Here is a 16,432-nt window from a genome sequence, read left to right as displayed (position 1 = left end):
TAGATAGCTATTTACAAATTTTTCAATTTTATCATTTTGAAGATATTTTTGTCAAAGTAGGTTCTAGAAGACATTTTGTCTAACAGTATGTTAGCTCAGTTTATAAACTTTTCAATGTTTTCATATAATATGCAGCTTCAATTTATACTCCTGACCCAAGTCTCAAAAATATTGGGGGCAGGCCTGTTTATAAATGTCCAGAAGAGCAGCTTCCCATGGAACATTTGTTTGGGAAAAGATGCTACCTAGACACTGGAGGTCAAAGTATTGTTTTGGATTCTCTTCCCATTTCACATTGACTTCCTACAAACACTCTTGACTGTTAGTTTTCTTTCCATCAAACCTGACTTCCTTTACAGTAATTAACAGACTGATTCATTGGCTTTTCTGTAATCCATTATTATCTTAAAATCCTTTTGGTCCTATGATGAGTTCCTAGGCAAGCAATGCTCTTATCAGTCCTCACATCATCAGCCAAGGTCCCATCATTGTGAAATCTTTAGGCCTGAGATGGCGAGTATGTGTTGCATGTGCCACCGTTTTGTCTTTGGTACCCATGGCATACATTACTAACTGACCACAGAATCTTTCCCACTGATTCCTGGATGCAGTTTCAGAATGCATTCTTTTCCTCTACAGGGTTCCAGATCACCGTTACTAATAGTCTGGAGTTGGCATGATTAATGAAACCTATTTGCCATTCCTGGTCCAAAGCAGGGTCAGGTTTTGTGATAGGTGTTAGGCACATGAGTGAATGAAATAGCCTCTCCTCTTGAGACTTTCAAATTTACTGGTAAGTGGCTTTTAATGATGTGGATGAGAATCTATACATCTTCTAAGAATTATCTCCCATTGCTGAAGTCACTTTGAAAGCCAGAAATCTCCTTTAGGAATTTTTTTCAAGGAAAGAAACATTAGACATAAAAGCACTTAAATGGTGTTGATTTCAGAATTTTTAAGCCATGGCCCAAAACATACTTTTATTTTGAAATAAACCTAACCCTAACCACTTCATATACTTTACTCAAGTATAATAATTATAAAGAAGAAAATCTTGTATGCAGCTTGATGAATTAAACACACCTTTGTAAAACACTCCCCAGATGGAGAAATAGAGCATTGCCAGCACCCAAAATTCCCCTGTGCCCTTTCTCAATTATCTCCATCTTATGCCTGCAGTCCCAGCCACCTGGGTGGCCAAAGCAGGAGAATCACTTGAACCTGGGCGGGGGAGGTTGCAGTGAGCCCAGATTGCACCACTACACTCCAGCCTCGGCAACAGAGCAAGACTGTGTCACACACACACACACACACCAGGAGGGTAGGTATGAGTATCTTACTGACTCAGGCCAATTTATTTAAGAGACGGGACTGGGCCAGGTGCAGTGGCTCACTCCTATAATCCCAGCACTTTGGGAAACCACTTTGGGCAGATCACCTGAGGACACGAGTTCAAGACCAGCCTGACCAACATGGTGAAACCCCATCTCTACTAAATAATACAAAAATTAGCTGGGCGTGGTGGCAGTTGCCTGTAATCCCAGCAGCTTGGCATGCTAATGCAGGGAGAATTGCTTGAACCCAGGAGGCAGAGAATGCAGTGAGCCAAGATCGTGCCACTACACTCCAGCTTTGGTGACAGAGTGAGACTCTGTCTCAAAAAAAAGAGACAAGACTTTTCCCAAAGTGCTATCTTTGCAATAAGTCAAGTATCCTTATATGTGTGAGTTGGTTTCTGATCTTACAATTCTGTCTTACTGTTTATTTGTCTGTTTTTATGTTAAATCTTCATTGTTTTCATCATTGTACCTTGACAAATATTGACATCTTATAGAATGAATCCTTCAACTTTGTTCTCTTTAATTGTATCTTGGCTATTCTTGGCCCTTTGCATTTCATAAATTTTAGAATCAGCTTGTCAATTTCCACACCAAAAAAAAAAAGTTGTTGGGACTTGAATTTGGTTTAACTGGAATCCATAGATCAGCTTGGGAAGGCATAACATACTTATAATATTGAATCTTCCAATCTATGAAAACGATATATCACTTATCTGTTTATGTCATCTTTAGTTTCTCTAAATAATATTTTGTTTTCTGTGTTAAGTTCCTACAATTTTTCATTAGATTTATTTCTAGATAGTTGATGTTTTTTGATGCTATTGCAAATGGTACCATTTCTAAAATTTCACTTTCTAATTGTTTGTTGTTGGTATACAGAAATACAGTTGATTTTTTAATACTGACCTTTTGTCCTGTGAACTTGCTAAATTTACCTGTTGATTCTAATAGCTTATCTATAGAGTCTTTTAGTCTTATGTACATAATTATATCATCTGAAAATAATGGTGTACTTATTATTTTCCAATCCAAGTACTTTTTCTTATCTTATTTTCCAGGCTAAGAACTCTAATACAATCTTGAGTAGAAGAGGTGATTGCAGATATCCTTGTCTTGTTCACAATCCTAAAGAAATATTTCAGCATTTCACCATTAAGTATGATGTTTTTGTAGATATCCTTTATTTTATTAAGAAAATTCCCATTTATTCCTAATTTAATGGTCTTCTTTCTAATGTATGCTTAATTTTATCACTTTTCCTGCATCTCTAACTGTGAGATTTTTTTCCCTTAATCTATTAATGTGGTAAAAGACAGATTGTTTCCTAAATGTTAACTTCTAGATTATACTCAATTTTTCCATACGTGTTATCTTTTTTATGTGTACCAGAATTTGGTTTGCTTATATTTTGGTTGAGATTTTTTAAATCTATGTTATGAGAGAGATTGGTATTTTCCCTTCTTGTGTTTTACTTATGATGTTTTACTATTGATTGTGCTAGCCTCATAAAACAAGTCTCTTTTACTATTCTACGAGTTTTTGTCATATTGGCATTATTTCTTCCTAAAATGTCATGACTTACTAGTGAGGCCATGTGGGCCTGGAATTTTCTTTGGGAGAATTTTTTTTATTATAGATGAAGTTCCTTTTTTTTTTTCTTTTTTTTTGAGAATGGATCTCACTCACTGCAACCTCAAATTCCTTCCTGAGCTCAAGTGATCCTTCTGCCTTAGCTTCCCAAGTAGCTGGGAACACAGGCGTACACCACCACACCTGGTTAAATTTTTCTTATTTTTTAGTAGAGACAGGGTCTCACTATGTTGCCCAAAATGGTCTCAAACTCCTAGGCTCAAGCGATCCTCCTACCTTGGCCTCCCAGGGTGCTGAGATTACAGGTGTGAGCCACTGCACCCAACCGAAATCTATTTCTTTAGTAGCTTTAGGACTATTCACATTTATCTTTCTTCTTATGTCAATTTATTTAAGATGTGTTTTCTTAGGATATCATCCATTTCATGTAAATTTTCAAATGAAACTTAAAATTATCCACAATGTTTGACCCAGCAATCCCATTACTGGGTATATACCCAAAGGACTATAAATCATTCTACTATAAGGACACATGCACACGAATGTTTATTGCAGCACTGTTTACAATAGCAAACACCTGGAATCAACCCAAATGCCCATTGATGATAGACTGGATTGGGAAAATATGGCACATATACACCATGGAATATTATGCAGCAATCAGAAATGATGAGTTCGTATCGTTTGTAGGGACATGGATGAATCTGGAGAACATCATTCTCAGCAAACTGACACAAGAACAGAAAATGAAACACCGCATATTCTCACTCATAGGCGGGTGATGAAAAATGAGAACACATGGACACAGAGAGGGGAGTACTAAACACTGGGGTCTATTGGGGGGAAAAGGGGAGGGCCAGTGGAAGGGGGAGGTGGGGAGGGATAGCCTGGGGAGAAACGCCAAATGTGGGTGAAGGGGTGAAAGCAAACAGAACACACTGCCATGTGTGTACCTATGCAACTGTATTGCATGCTCTGCACATGTACCCCAAAACCTAAAATGCAATTAAAAAAAAATAAGAAAAAAAAATTATCCACAATGGCCTTTTTGTGATTTTAAATATCTGTAGGATTTTAAACGACATGCCCTTTTTCACCCTTCATATTTGTTATGTGTGTTTTCTGTACTTCTTTTGATCAGACTTGACAGAGACTTGTCCAGTTTATCATTATTACTTTTTTTTGAGATGGAGTTTTGCTCTGTTGCCCAGGCTGGAATGCAGTGGTGCAATATCAGCTCACTGCCACCTCTGCCTCCCAGGTTCAAGCAATTCTCCTACCTCAGCCTCCTGAGTAGCTGGGATCACAGGCCGCACACCACCACACCCAGCTAATTTTTGTATTTTTTAGTAGAGGTGGAGTTTCACCATGTTGGTCATGCTGGTCTCAAACTCCTGACCTTGTGATCCGCCTGTCTCAGCCTCTCAAAGTGCTTGGATTACAGGTGTGGACCCAGCCTTGACTTTTTAATAATAGCCATTTTGAGTGGTATGATATGGTGTCTCATTGTGGTTTTGGTTTGCATTTCTCTGATGATTAGTGGTGATAAGCATTGTTTCGTACGTTTCTGGCCACATGCCTTTTTTTGAGACATGTCCTTTACCCATGTTTTAATGGGGTTGTTTTTTTTTCTTAAGTTCCTTATAGATTCTGGATATTAGACCTTTGTCAGATGCATAGTTTATGAATATCTTTTTCATTTTGTAGGTGTCTGTTTAGTCTGTTGATAGTTTCTTTTCCTATGCAGAAGCTGTTTAGTTTAATTAGGTCCCACTTGTCAATCTTTGTTTTTATTGCATTGCTTTTGAGGACTTAGGTATAAATTATTTGCTGGGCCAATGTCCAGAAAGGTAGTTCCTAGGTTTTCTCCTAGGTTTTTTACAGTTTTAGGTCTTACATTTAAGTCTTTAATCCATCTTCAATTAACTTTTGTATATAATGAGAAATAGGAGTCAAGTGTCATTCTTCTGCATATGGTTAGCCAGTTTCCCCAGCACCATTTATTGAATAGGGTGTCCTTCCCCCATTGTTTATTTTTGTTGACTTTGTCAAAGATCAGTTAGTTGTAGGTGTGTGGCCTTATTTCTGTGTTCTATGTTCTGTTCCATTGGTGTATGTGTCTATTTTTGTACTAGCGCCATGCTGCTTTGGTCACTTGTAGTATTGTTTGAATTCAGATAATGTGATGCCTCTGGCTTTGCTCTTTTTTTCCTCAGGATTGCTTTGTCTGCAATATTACTCAATTCAAAATATATTTTAATTTCCATTGTGATTTCTTCCTTGACTCATAGTTTATCTTAAGTAGGCAATAAATATATTGTTTAGTTTCCAAATATTTGGGTATTTCCTAGCTATTTTTTTTTTTGAGATGGAGTCTTCCTCTGTTGCCCAAGATGGAGTGCAGTGGCATGATCTCAGCTCACTGCAACCTCTCACTCCTGGGTTCAAGTGATTCTCCTGCCTCAGCCTCCTGGGTAGCTGGGATTATAAGCACATGCCACCATGGCTGGCTAATTTTTATAGTTTTAGTAGAAATGGGGTTTCATCATGTTGGCCAGCTGGTCACGAACGTAACCTCAAGTGATCCACTCGCTTTGGCCTCCCAAAATGCTGGGATTGCAGGCATGAGCCACCCCACCCGGCCCTGGTTTCGTTCTGTTACTAATTTCTAGCTTGATTCCACCATGGTCACAGAATATACCACACCTAATTTTAATAAATTGAAAGCTACTAAGACTTACCCTATGGCCCAGCATATGGTCAATTTTGGCAAATGTTCCATGTTTATTTGAAAATAATGTGTATTCTATAGATGTTCAGTACTTTATTCTAAATGTATCTATAAGATTATATTTATAATTTGTATTGAATCATCTACATTCTTACTGATTTTTTATCTACTTGTTCTACCAGTTGCTGAGAGAAGTGTATTGAAACCTCGCACCATTAATTGTGAAATTTTCTATTCCTCTTTTAGTTCTGTCAGTTTTTTGCTTTATATATTTTGAGGTAATGTTATTAGTATATGTAAATTAAGTATTTTTTTTCTGGTGAATTGACACTTTTATTTTTATGTAATTTTTTTTCTTCATCTATAGCAACTGTGCACTACTAACATTTGAGACATGGGCAAGATAATTCTTTGTTGGGTGGGATGTCTGTCCTGTGCACTGCAGAATGTTTAGCAGCATCCTTGTCCTCTACCCATTAGATGACAATAGCATCCTCACCCCAAGTCATGACAATCAAAAATAGCTCTAGACATTGGCAAATGTCCATTGGGGGGCAAAATCGCTCACGGTTCAGAATCACTGATTTATAGTAATGCTTTATACCATAAAGTCTACTTTATCTTATTTAACAGATCCACTTTCTATCAGTATTTCCAAAGATTTTTTCTATCATTTTACTATCAACTTTTCAATATTGTTACTCAAGGTGTCTCTTGTAAACGGCATAAACTTAATTATCTTTTTAATCAGTCTGACAATCTTTTAATTGTAATTGGATTATATGTTCCTTTTATCTATAATGTAGCCACTGATTTATTTGGGTTTAACCCTATCATGTGACTATTTATTTCACATTTAATTAATTATTTCATGTTCTTTCTTCTCCCCTTTCATGCCACTTTAGTGTTTTTTTCTTATTTTGTTAAGACCCCATTAGTTGAGCATTCTTTTATTATTCTTTTACTGGTTATCCTAGAGATCACAACATAGATCACAACATAGATCTTTAATTTATTAAAATGCAATATGCAGTAACCAAAACAGCTATTACATGAATAAGTGCAGTGGCTCATTCATACACCAAACTTTAGTAGCACACAATTTACCCATGTGAACAAACCTGTAACAAAAACCTGAACCTAAAAGAAAAGTTGAAAATAATAATAAATAAAATGTAATATGTTTGTATTTTTGTCACTTTCTGTATTATTTTTGGACCTTAGACCTTTTTATATCACTTACCTCAATTTTACTACTTGAGCCGGGACAGCCTGTAATCCCAGCACTTTGGGAGGCCCAGGTGGGCAGATCACCTGAGGTCAGGAATTCGAGACCAGCCTGGCCAACATGGCAAAATCCCATCTCTACTGAAAATATAAAAATTAGGTAAGGCATGGTGGCTCATGCCTGTAATCCCAACACTTTAGGAGGCTGAGGTGGGTGGATCACAAGGTCAGGAGTTCAAGACCAGCCTGACCAACATGGTGAAACCCTGCCTCTAGTAAAAATACAAAAATTAGCATGGTGGCACATGACTGTAATCCCAGCTATTCAGGAGGCTGAGGCAGGAGAATAGCTTGAACCAGAGAGGCAGAGGTTCAAGTGAGCTGATCACACCACTGCACTCCAGCCTGGGCTACAGAGTGAGACTCTGTCTCAAACAAGCAAACACACACACACACACACACACACACACACATTAGCTAGGTGTGGTGATGTGCATCTGTAATCCCAGCTACTCAGGAGGCTAAGGCAGGAGAATTGCTTGAACCTGGGAGGTGGAGGTTGCAGGGAGTAAAGATAGAGCCACTGCACTCCAGCCTGGGCAACAGAGTGAGACTCCATCTCAAAAAATAACAACAACAATAACAATTCACTAATTGTAAATTTTTAATTCCCCATATACATAACCCAAGTAAGTGATCATTATGAAATTTTATGGTTTATTTTTCTTTAGATTTACTCAAATATTTATTCTATTGTTCATTTTGTTCTTCATCTTGCTATTTGTCTGAGATCATTTTCTTTCCACCTGACGAGCTCACCTTAGTATTTCAGTTAGTGCAATTCTGCTGCTGATAAATTCTCTAGGTTTATATTTGTCTAAAAATTCTTTCTGTTTTATTTGGAAGGTAGTTTGCTTTGAATTTTAGGTTACTAGTTTTCTTTCTGCTGATTAATCAGTTATCATTCTTTTTGCTGCACCTTTGAAGATAATATGTTTTTGTCTTTGTCTTCTTTTTATATATTCTCATTGTCTATGAGTTTCAACAATTTTTTCATTATGGTTACAGGTTTTGGGTTTTGATTTTGGGTTACTGTTTTTTTTTTTTTTGAGACACCATCTCACTCTGTCACCTAAGCTGAAGTGCAATAGCACAATCACAGCTCACTGTAAGCCAAAACCTCCCAAGCTAAAGTGATCCTCCAGACTTAGCCTCCCAAGTAGCTGGGAGGTGCATGCCACCACTCTTGATTTTTTGTTGTTGTTCTTGTTAGAGATAGGGGTTCATTATGGTGCCCAGGATGGTCTCAAACTCCTGGGCTCAAGTGATCCTCCTGCCTTGGCCTGTCAAAATCCTGGGATTACAATCATGAGCCACCACATCCAGCCTACTATTATGTTCTTAGGAGTGGTTTTTAAAAATATATCATGATTGATGTTCAAAATACCATTTAATCTATGGCTTTATATGTCTCATTTAATTTGGGCTGCTATAACAAAAATATCATAGACTCGGTGGTTTATACAGGCATTTATTTCTAACAGTTCTGGAAGATGGGAAATCCAAGATCAATGCACTAGCAGAGCTGGTATCTGGTGAGGGCACATTTCCTGATTTGCAGATCACCATCTTCTCACTGTATCCTCATATGGTAGAGGCAGAGAAAAGAAGCAGGCTCTTGGCTGAGCCACCACGTGGTGACTCATGCCTGTAATCCCAGCACTTTGGGAGGCTGAGGTGGGAGGATCACCTGAGGTCAGGAGTTCGAGACCAGCCTGGCCAACATGGTGAAACCCCGTCTCTACTAAAAATACAAAGTTAGCCAGGCATGGTGGTGCACGCCTGTAATCCCAGCTACTCGGGTGGCTGAGGCAGGTTCAAGAATCACTTGAACCCAGGAGGCAGACATTGTGGTGAGCTGAGATCGCACATTGCACTCCAGCCTGGGCAAAAGAGCAAAACTCTGTCTCAAAAAAAGAAAAAGAAGAAGAAGAAAAAGAAAAGAAGCAAGCTTTTTTGTATCTCTTCTCATAAAGGTACTAACCTCATCATGAGAACTGTATTTTCATGACCTAATTACCACCCCAAGGCCCAACCTCCAAATACCATCACATTGGGGATCAGAGTTTCAACATATGAATTGGGGGTGGAAGGACATGAACATTCAATCCATAGCTGTATTGCTGATCAGTTTTGGCAAATTCTTGACCATCACTGCTTCAAATATTACTTATATTCCATTCTCTCCCTCTCAACATCATTTGGGACTTCATATTAGATTTTTCACCATATCTCATAGAAGATGAGCTAATATTCTATTAGCTAGTATTTGTTAGTATTACAAATGCTAACAAGTAATATTACTTGTTAGTAATTGTAATATTAGTAATATTACAAATACTAGCTAATAGAAAGTTAGTGTAAGTATACTACATTCTTTTCTGTTTTTTCCTCCTTTTTTTCCCCCTCTGAGCTTCTGTCTGAATACTTTTCCTTTTGATCTATCTTCGAGGTCACTAGCTTATCTCAGCTGTATATAATCTGCTATTAAACCCTGCTTCTGTTATTTGTTTCCACATTTAAAAAAAGTCCAAAATTTTGTGGCTTAAAACAACTGCCATTATTTACTTGCTCATGGTCTGTGATCTGGGTAAGGCTCAGCAGGGATAGTTTGTCTCTGCCACATGGTGTTGGCTAGGATAGTTTAACTGAGGTTGGAGGATCCAAGAGCATTTTGCTTATATATCTGGCACCTCAACAAGAGGGACTGGAAGAGTTGGGGACTGGCTGGGCCTCTCTCTCTTCTCTTTCTCCAGGACCCATCTCTCTCCATGTGCCCCACTTCTCCATACTAGCAAGGTAGTTATGATTCTTTACACGGTAGCTCAGCACTTCAAGAGGGTGAAATAAAAGCTACTAGGCCTCTTCATGTCTAGGCTTCAAACTATCAAAACATCATTTCTCCCACATTCTTCACTCTACATAGTAGCCCTTCAGATGGTTAGATACAGATACCCCAGCCTCCTGGGACTCCTGTAACACTACTTCATCTGGCATAGTTTTGATTCCTTCAGTATCCTCCATGGGTCCTAGATCTAGAACAGCACTCAACAAATATTTATTCAATAAATGAATGAATGCTAACTAATAATATAATTGTGAGCTAATACTCCCTTCTGCAGCATATGCACTACCATTGAAACAATACTAGCACAAATAGTAGGCAAACTTGCAAAACTCTTCAAACTTTTAATATATTCTACATCTTAAACCCCATCTCTCCAATTAGCTAGCAATACAGTGAAATCACCCACTTTGCTCCTCATCCTGCAACACGGCAGTGAAGAGGTGAGAATGAAAACCACCTAAGTGGAAACAGTCTTTGGGCTCAGAGTCTCAGGAGAATTCCTAGGACCTAAAGCAATCCCTCTTTCCATCCCCAAATAAGGTCCTAGGTAGTTTGAGCAGTGTCTTCCAAGACCATTAACATTTCTGGGGTTATGACTGAGATGCTATCTGCGTCTCTACTTGGCAGCGTAAGTACAGTTGCTGCTGTTACCCATCCCTACTCAGGCAATACTGGCTGATGCCAACATTTAACCCTGGACCTCCCTTCATGGCCCATGTTGACTCTACAGTGCCTTTACAACCTAGAACTGCCCCTGATGCTCACACCAAGATGGGAGTTGTCTCTCTCACTACAAGTAGTATATTATAGTTTTTTTTTAATTTGACTCTCAGGAGGGTGTCAGTATCTTACCCACCTTCTCTTTCAAGGAAGGTGAGACCAGTCCCCTGGGATTGGGTTGAAAGACATTTGAGAAATACCTCTAGTGGCAAAAGTAATGGAAATAGACTCTGATGCAAGGCCCAAGGAGCTCATGCTGAGTGTGTGTGTGTGTGTATTCACCAACTTTTCCTGAATCCCTTTCCACTTCTTTTCACCACACCATGTAAACAACAACAAAGATAACAATATCAACTAACATTTAATGAGCACTTACTGTATGCCAGGCACTGTTCTAAGTGTCTTATATGTATCACCTCATACATAACTTGGACAGAGGAATAGATTTTAGGCAATTGAAGCATTATGGAATGGGTGAATTTGGGGGCAAGATTTGAAGGAATTGTTCAGAGTTTTATTAGGAAGCTAAGTCAAGATATGAAAGAAGAAGGTAATAACAGGATCATGTTAACAATATGTATATATATGTGTGTGTGGGATTGAGAAGAGGATGGTAAAAATAGATCAAGAAGCCAAAGGCAGGGAGAAGTACTAGCCCACAGGGATTTGAGAATGCTGAAATCAAAAGTGATCAAAGAAAGTTGATATTATCACCATTTGTGAATGAATTTCCTTCTAAGTTTCAGAAGTAAAATTAATATACGCTATTTTGATACAGCAAATAGACCAGCTTCTGGGGCCACACTGACTAAAATAAAATACATCAGACTGTTTTAATGGTCCTAACGATATCTCTAAAGGGTTACATATTATCTGTTAAATATTTGAATAGAGCATTGTTCTGGAATAGCCACAGCTTAGTCCTTTGCATAAAGTGGAAGAACCAGTCTGAAAGCTCTGTCTGCAGTGAAAGCCACAGGGCAATGCTTCATCCCCAGTAGCAATGTGTTGACAAGGTGGTCTGCATCCATTCTGGCTGCAGAGACGGATGGGCTCATAGCCAAGAGCATTAGGAGATTCCTGATGACCAGCCAGGGGGAGCCCATGTGGGTATATTATTATGTCTGATTTGGTTTGATAAGAGATTGAGAGGCAGATGACATGTGCTGAGCAAACCTGAAATCAAAGCCTAGACTGGGAGAAATTTTCACCTTCTCAAAATTATCAAACTCCATCAATTATGTACTCTACTGGCTGCTTTTCCTCATTACAAACTAAAATTTCTCCTAGCTTTAAAACCCAGACAGAAATCACAATAGAATAACTCTCTTTTCATTTTTTTTTAAGAGATGAGGTCTCTGTTGCCCAGGCTGGAGTGCAGTGGAGTGATCACAGCTCACAGCAGCTTCGAATTCCCAGGCTCAAGCAATCCTACAAGCACACACCACCATGCTTGGCTCCTTCATCCTTTCTTGCTACTCCTTCTCCACTGCCAGCAATGAGCAATGAGTTATCTACACTTCCTGCCTCCACATTTTCACCTCTTACACCTCAAGTCACCACTCTCTGGTGTCTTCTCACTATCATTCAGTGAAACAGTTCCCAACAAGGTCATCAGTGACTTCTCAATCACCAGGTTCAATAGACTCATCTCCTTCCATATGTTACTTGACTTCCTTGTGGCATCTACCTGGACATTTCCTTCCTTCTGGAAATTCTTTTACTCCTTGGCTTCTATGACACTAAACTCTTCTTCTACCTGACCCTTAGATGTTGGTGTTACGTGGCTCCAAAATTGGCCACTGCTTTTCTCATTCTACAGTTTTCCTGGGCATCCTCCGTTATGGTTTCAATGACCATTTATAATTGATATCACTCAAAAGTCTACATTCTGTCTTGACCACTTTCTCTAAGCTGTATATTTAGCTGCCCACTAAATATCTCTCTGGATGGCCCATGGAAATCTCAACACATCCCAAACTACTCAAGATCTCATCTCCCAAACTTCCTCATTCTTCATGGATTTCTGCACCTTGGTGAGTATCAAAAGTAATCATCCTGTTGCTCCAGCCAGAAACCAGGGAATCAGTTTCTACTCTTCCTCCTTCCTACCCATCTGCCACCCAAAAAATCAGCAAGCGTTATCTCAACCCTTGTCTTCTCTCTCCTGGTGAGAGCCTATCAACAGAAGTCCTGCCCCCAGCCTCTCACCCTCAAGTCTAGTCTTACGCCGGCCACCAAAGTAATCTGTCTAAACCCAAACTGTGATCATGTCCCTCCGCTGCTTATTGCTCTCCCCTGGTTGGCTTCCAACTGACAACGTTTCCCCTCTCATTTCTCTCCTCTCCCCTATATCCACCCCATTCCCACAGGGAGGCTAGATTGTAGGGGCAAGCAGGCAATAGCTAGGGCTCTGGAAGCTGGTCAGAGGAATCTGAGTCTGACATATAAGGATACAGAAATCATTTACAGCTTCATGAGCAGTGTGTGAAGCTGCATATAATAGGTTCTAGAAGGTTCAGGTTATTACAACTGAGGCAAAAATGACCTAGACTATCTTTCACAGTGAGAAAAGAGGGAAAAAATGAACCTGTAGGATAGGTGAGTACAGTCAATACCAAAAAAAAGGGGGGGGTGAAATCATGAGATGCAAGTAATAAGGAAATGCATAGTAATGTAAAAGCACTAAACAAAGTAAACAATCCAAAAGAAATCTAGAGACTTTAAAGCCCCATTATAGGAAGCACAGCACCACAGAACAAGAGCAGGGGTTTAAACATACACCACCATTCTACGGGCAAGCGAGACAGCCCGATGGTGGGGAAAACTATAGCTTCTGTAAAAGGGAGAGGACAGAGACGACTAGTAGAGAATACTGACACAAATGAGAACTGTCCTTGTGACAAGGTGAAGGCCACAGAGTCAGCAGCACTCAGGAGCTGTGCCAGCTGACCCCTTAAGGAAGGCGGGCAACATACAGCATGATGAAAGAAGCAGCATTCATTCATTGGGCAGACCCCAAACGACTCCTTGAATTATTTATTCTACTTACTCCTCACAAAAGAGGTGTTAGGAAGATTCTTACTCTAAAAATGTCTTTGAAAGCAGCCAGCTAGGGAATTTAGAGTAAAATAGTGGTAAACGAACACGTTGTTCTAGACCTAATGAAGTGTATACGTACATAAATCTCCAGAGCGGGATGCTAATTTCAAAATGTTGTCCAAAAGGTTGCCAGGATTGGAAACAAGTCACCGGCCAGAGCAAGTACTTTTCACAAACACTGCAGGCCTATGAAACGCACACAGAGAGCATAGTCGCTTGTGGACTTTGGACTCATGTGGATCCAGGTTCGAATCCTGTCTGTGCCATTCGGCAAATGAGAAAACCTCCCATGACTCCGGTTAAATAGCTTGCCTTAGGTGGGTCCCACTGCACTGTTAAGGGCAGACCTAGAGCAAGAACCCAACAAGGCCGCTGACTCCGGAGCGGTGCTCTTTCCCGCAGCCTGGTGCCCAGGGCAGAGAGTCCCCTCGCGCCGGTGACCCCTGAGCCCAGAGCGCCTTTGTCCCCGACTCACCAGAAAGCACCCGCGTAAGTGGTCGGCTGGGGGCAGCCTGGCGGGGGTCGAGTGGCAGGTGGGCGTGGGACCGGGGGGCACGAGTAGGGAGAGCCCCCAGAGTGGCGCGGACAGGCGGGGAAGGAGGCAGCGGTGGTGATTGGCTGGGCTGCGGCAGGCAGCTCTGGGCCAGGAACAAAAGAGAGCGGGCGGCGGGCGTCCTCCGGAGTAGGCGCTCCCGCCCGCCCGGCACGGGCTTCAGTGCTGGGGAGGACGCGCCCACCGCCTGCCCGCCCGCCCGCCCGCGGAGCAGCCCGGGGTGGCGCGCTCGGTTTCTACGCGAAAGCCGGCCGTGTACCTAGGAATTAACCGGCCGGCGCGGGAGGGGAGGGGAGCGGGAAGCGGGGTGGGGGGGGGGATGCTGAGCGCGCGCGAGAACAATAATAAGATCGTGTTTGCGGTCGCTGCCCGAGGAAGAATTCGGAGCAAACGCGAGGCCCGGCGCTCGCGCCGCGCCCGGGAGCCCGGGAGGGAGGCCGGCGGCGGCGACATGAGGCAGGCGACGCGGTGCTTGTGAGCAGCGCGCGCGGCGGCGGCGGGGACCTTGGCGCGGCCGGACGCGGGCGAGCGCCGAGCGGCCGCGGGCTCCCCTCCCCCGCTGCCGGGCCGTGATTTGCCGGGCCTGCTGCGCCCCCCGCCCACCCCTCTTCTCAGCCGCCGCCTCGCCGCTTCCCCTCGTCGGAGCGGCCGCTCGTCCGCCCGGCTCGAGGCCCGCGAGGAACGCGGCGCAGTCCGTCCGCCCGCGGGGGGGCGGCCTCCCGGCATCTTCGCGGCGACCAAGGACTACCAGGAAGGGGAGCGGCTGGGATGGCGCGTCCGCGGCCTCGCGAGTACAAAGCGGGCGACCTGGTCTTCGCCAAGATGAAGGGCTACCCGCACTGGCCCGCCCGGGTGAGTACCGCGGCCGCGCGCGGGCCCGCCCGCCCACCATTTTCCCCTTCATGATGGCGCGCCCGCCCCTTTTCCCTATCGCCTCAGCCCGGAGCCCGCAGCTCGCCTCCGGCGGCGGTCGAGGCTGAGGGCGGCGCAGCGCGGCGCAGAGAAGACCCGGCCGGAGCTGAGGCAGAGGGCTCCCGGCCGCGCCCGCACTCCTCCAGGGCGGCCATCCTTCCGCCCACTTTCGAAGGCGGGTCCGGCCCCCGCAGGCCCGACGCTGCCTTCCTCCTGGAAAGCCGGTGCGGACCAGGAAGCCACGCCGCCGGGCAGGGTCGTTGGTGGATACCCTGGGTCCTGGGCGAACGTCGGGGCAGGTAGGGCAGCGGGGAGCAAACCGCTGTCCGCGAGCTGGCGAGCGCCGGCGGCAGTAAATCCTGGAAAGGAGTAGTGGTCATCCAGAGGCCAGCGGGAGCCTCTTGGCAGTCATTCATCCATCTCTTCGCCTTCCAGACTTGTTGAGTTTTCCCTGAGCGCGATTCCCTGTGCCCCGCCTGCCCTATCATTGTCCCGGGGTACGTGCCTCTCTGGTGCCTATCGTTCTTTTAAGCCGACCCCAAATAGCCGAGAGCTTGCAAGGCTAGCTCTGACTGGTGGGTCCAGCAAGCTCCTTGTGCCTTTCCACCTCCATATTTGTTTTAGGTAGAATCTCAAACCTTATTCTTGGCCTCCCACTACAATCCACAATAGCTCTCTTCCTGCCATAGCAAGATTGTCGTTGAGCTCTTTTTCTAGAAAGCATCTGCAGGTAATACATAGCATTCAGAATTTTTATTAAGCCCTTTGAGGAAGATACACAACACTGCCATGTATGCTTTGTGTTGTAGAAGAAATCCCTTTAATTTTTTTTCATGTGGTTGGCAGTTGATTGCCTGAAATAAGAAATCTTGTGAAAAGGAGGGTCAAGCCATCTTAGAGATTATATTGGTATCCTTGAGGAACCGAAACAGTCATGGAGAAAATTGGCATAAATATAGAGTGAGCTCTATGATGTTGTGTTGTAGTTAAGTAAAGATAGCAAGACCAAGAAAAAAAAAATGCACCCATTCACAAAAGGAAGTGACATCATGAGTGTCCAGACTGAAATTTAGTGAAGTTGAAGTAATGGATGGACATAATCACTTTTTTAATGTTTGGTTTGGCACGATTGTCAAATGGAAAGAACACTAGGCCAAGAATTGGGGGACCTGGTGTCTGGTTCAGGCTCTATTTTGGACTAATCATTTCAACTGTCTGCATATCCATTTCTGCAACTCTAAAATCATCTCTAGGATCCTTTCCAACACTAACAACCTCAGATATCAAGAGGGAAAAACAGTCTTATTCAGGTTCCAGTAGACTCTGAAAATAACTTTACATCTGAACTG

At 42.7% G+C, this 16,432-nt stretch overlaps 1 protein-coding gene across 2 annotated transcripts in view; it reads left to right on the top strand.

Moving 5' to 3' along the window:
- The first annotated feature begins 14,297 nt into the window (after positions 1 to 14,297).
- HDGFL3 (HDGF like 3) overlaps positions 14,298 to 16,432 on the top strand; it is a 100,912-nt gene continuing 98,777 nt past the window's right edge. For both annotated transcript variants that reach the window (XM_078326896.1, XM_002749183.8), the window contains exon 1: positions 14,298 to 15,023. In XM_078326896.1, coding sequence (XP_078183022.1) covers positions 14,940 to 15,023 — 84 coding nt within the window. In that variant the 5' untranslated portion in view covers positions 14,298 to 14,939. The remainder of the gene's footprint in view (positions 15,024 to 16,432) is intronic.

Source organism: Callithrix jacchus, chromosome 6 (assembly GCF_049354715.1).
Source record: "Callithrix jacchus isolate 240 chromosome 6, calJac240_pri, whole genome shotgun sequence".
NCBI lineage: Eukaryota > Metazoa > Chordata > Mammalia > Primates > Cebidae > Callithrix > Callithrix jacchus.
This window is presented reverse-complemented; position numbering and strand designations above follow the sequence as displayed.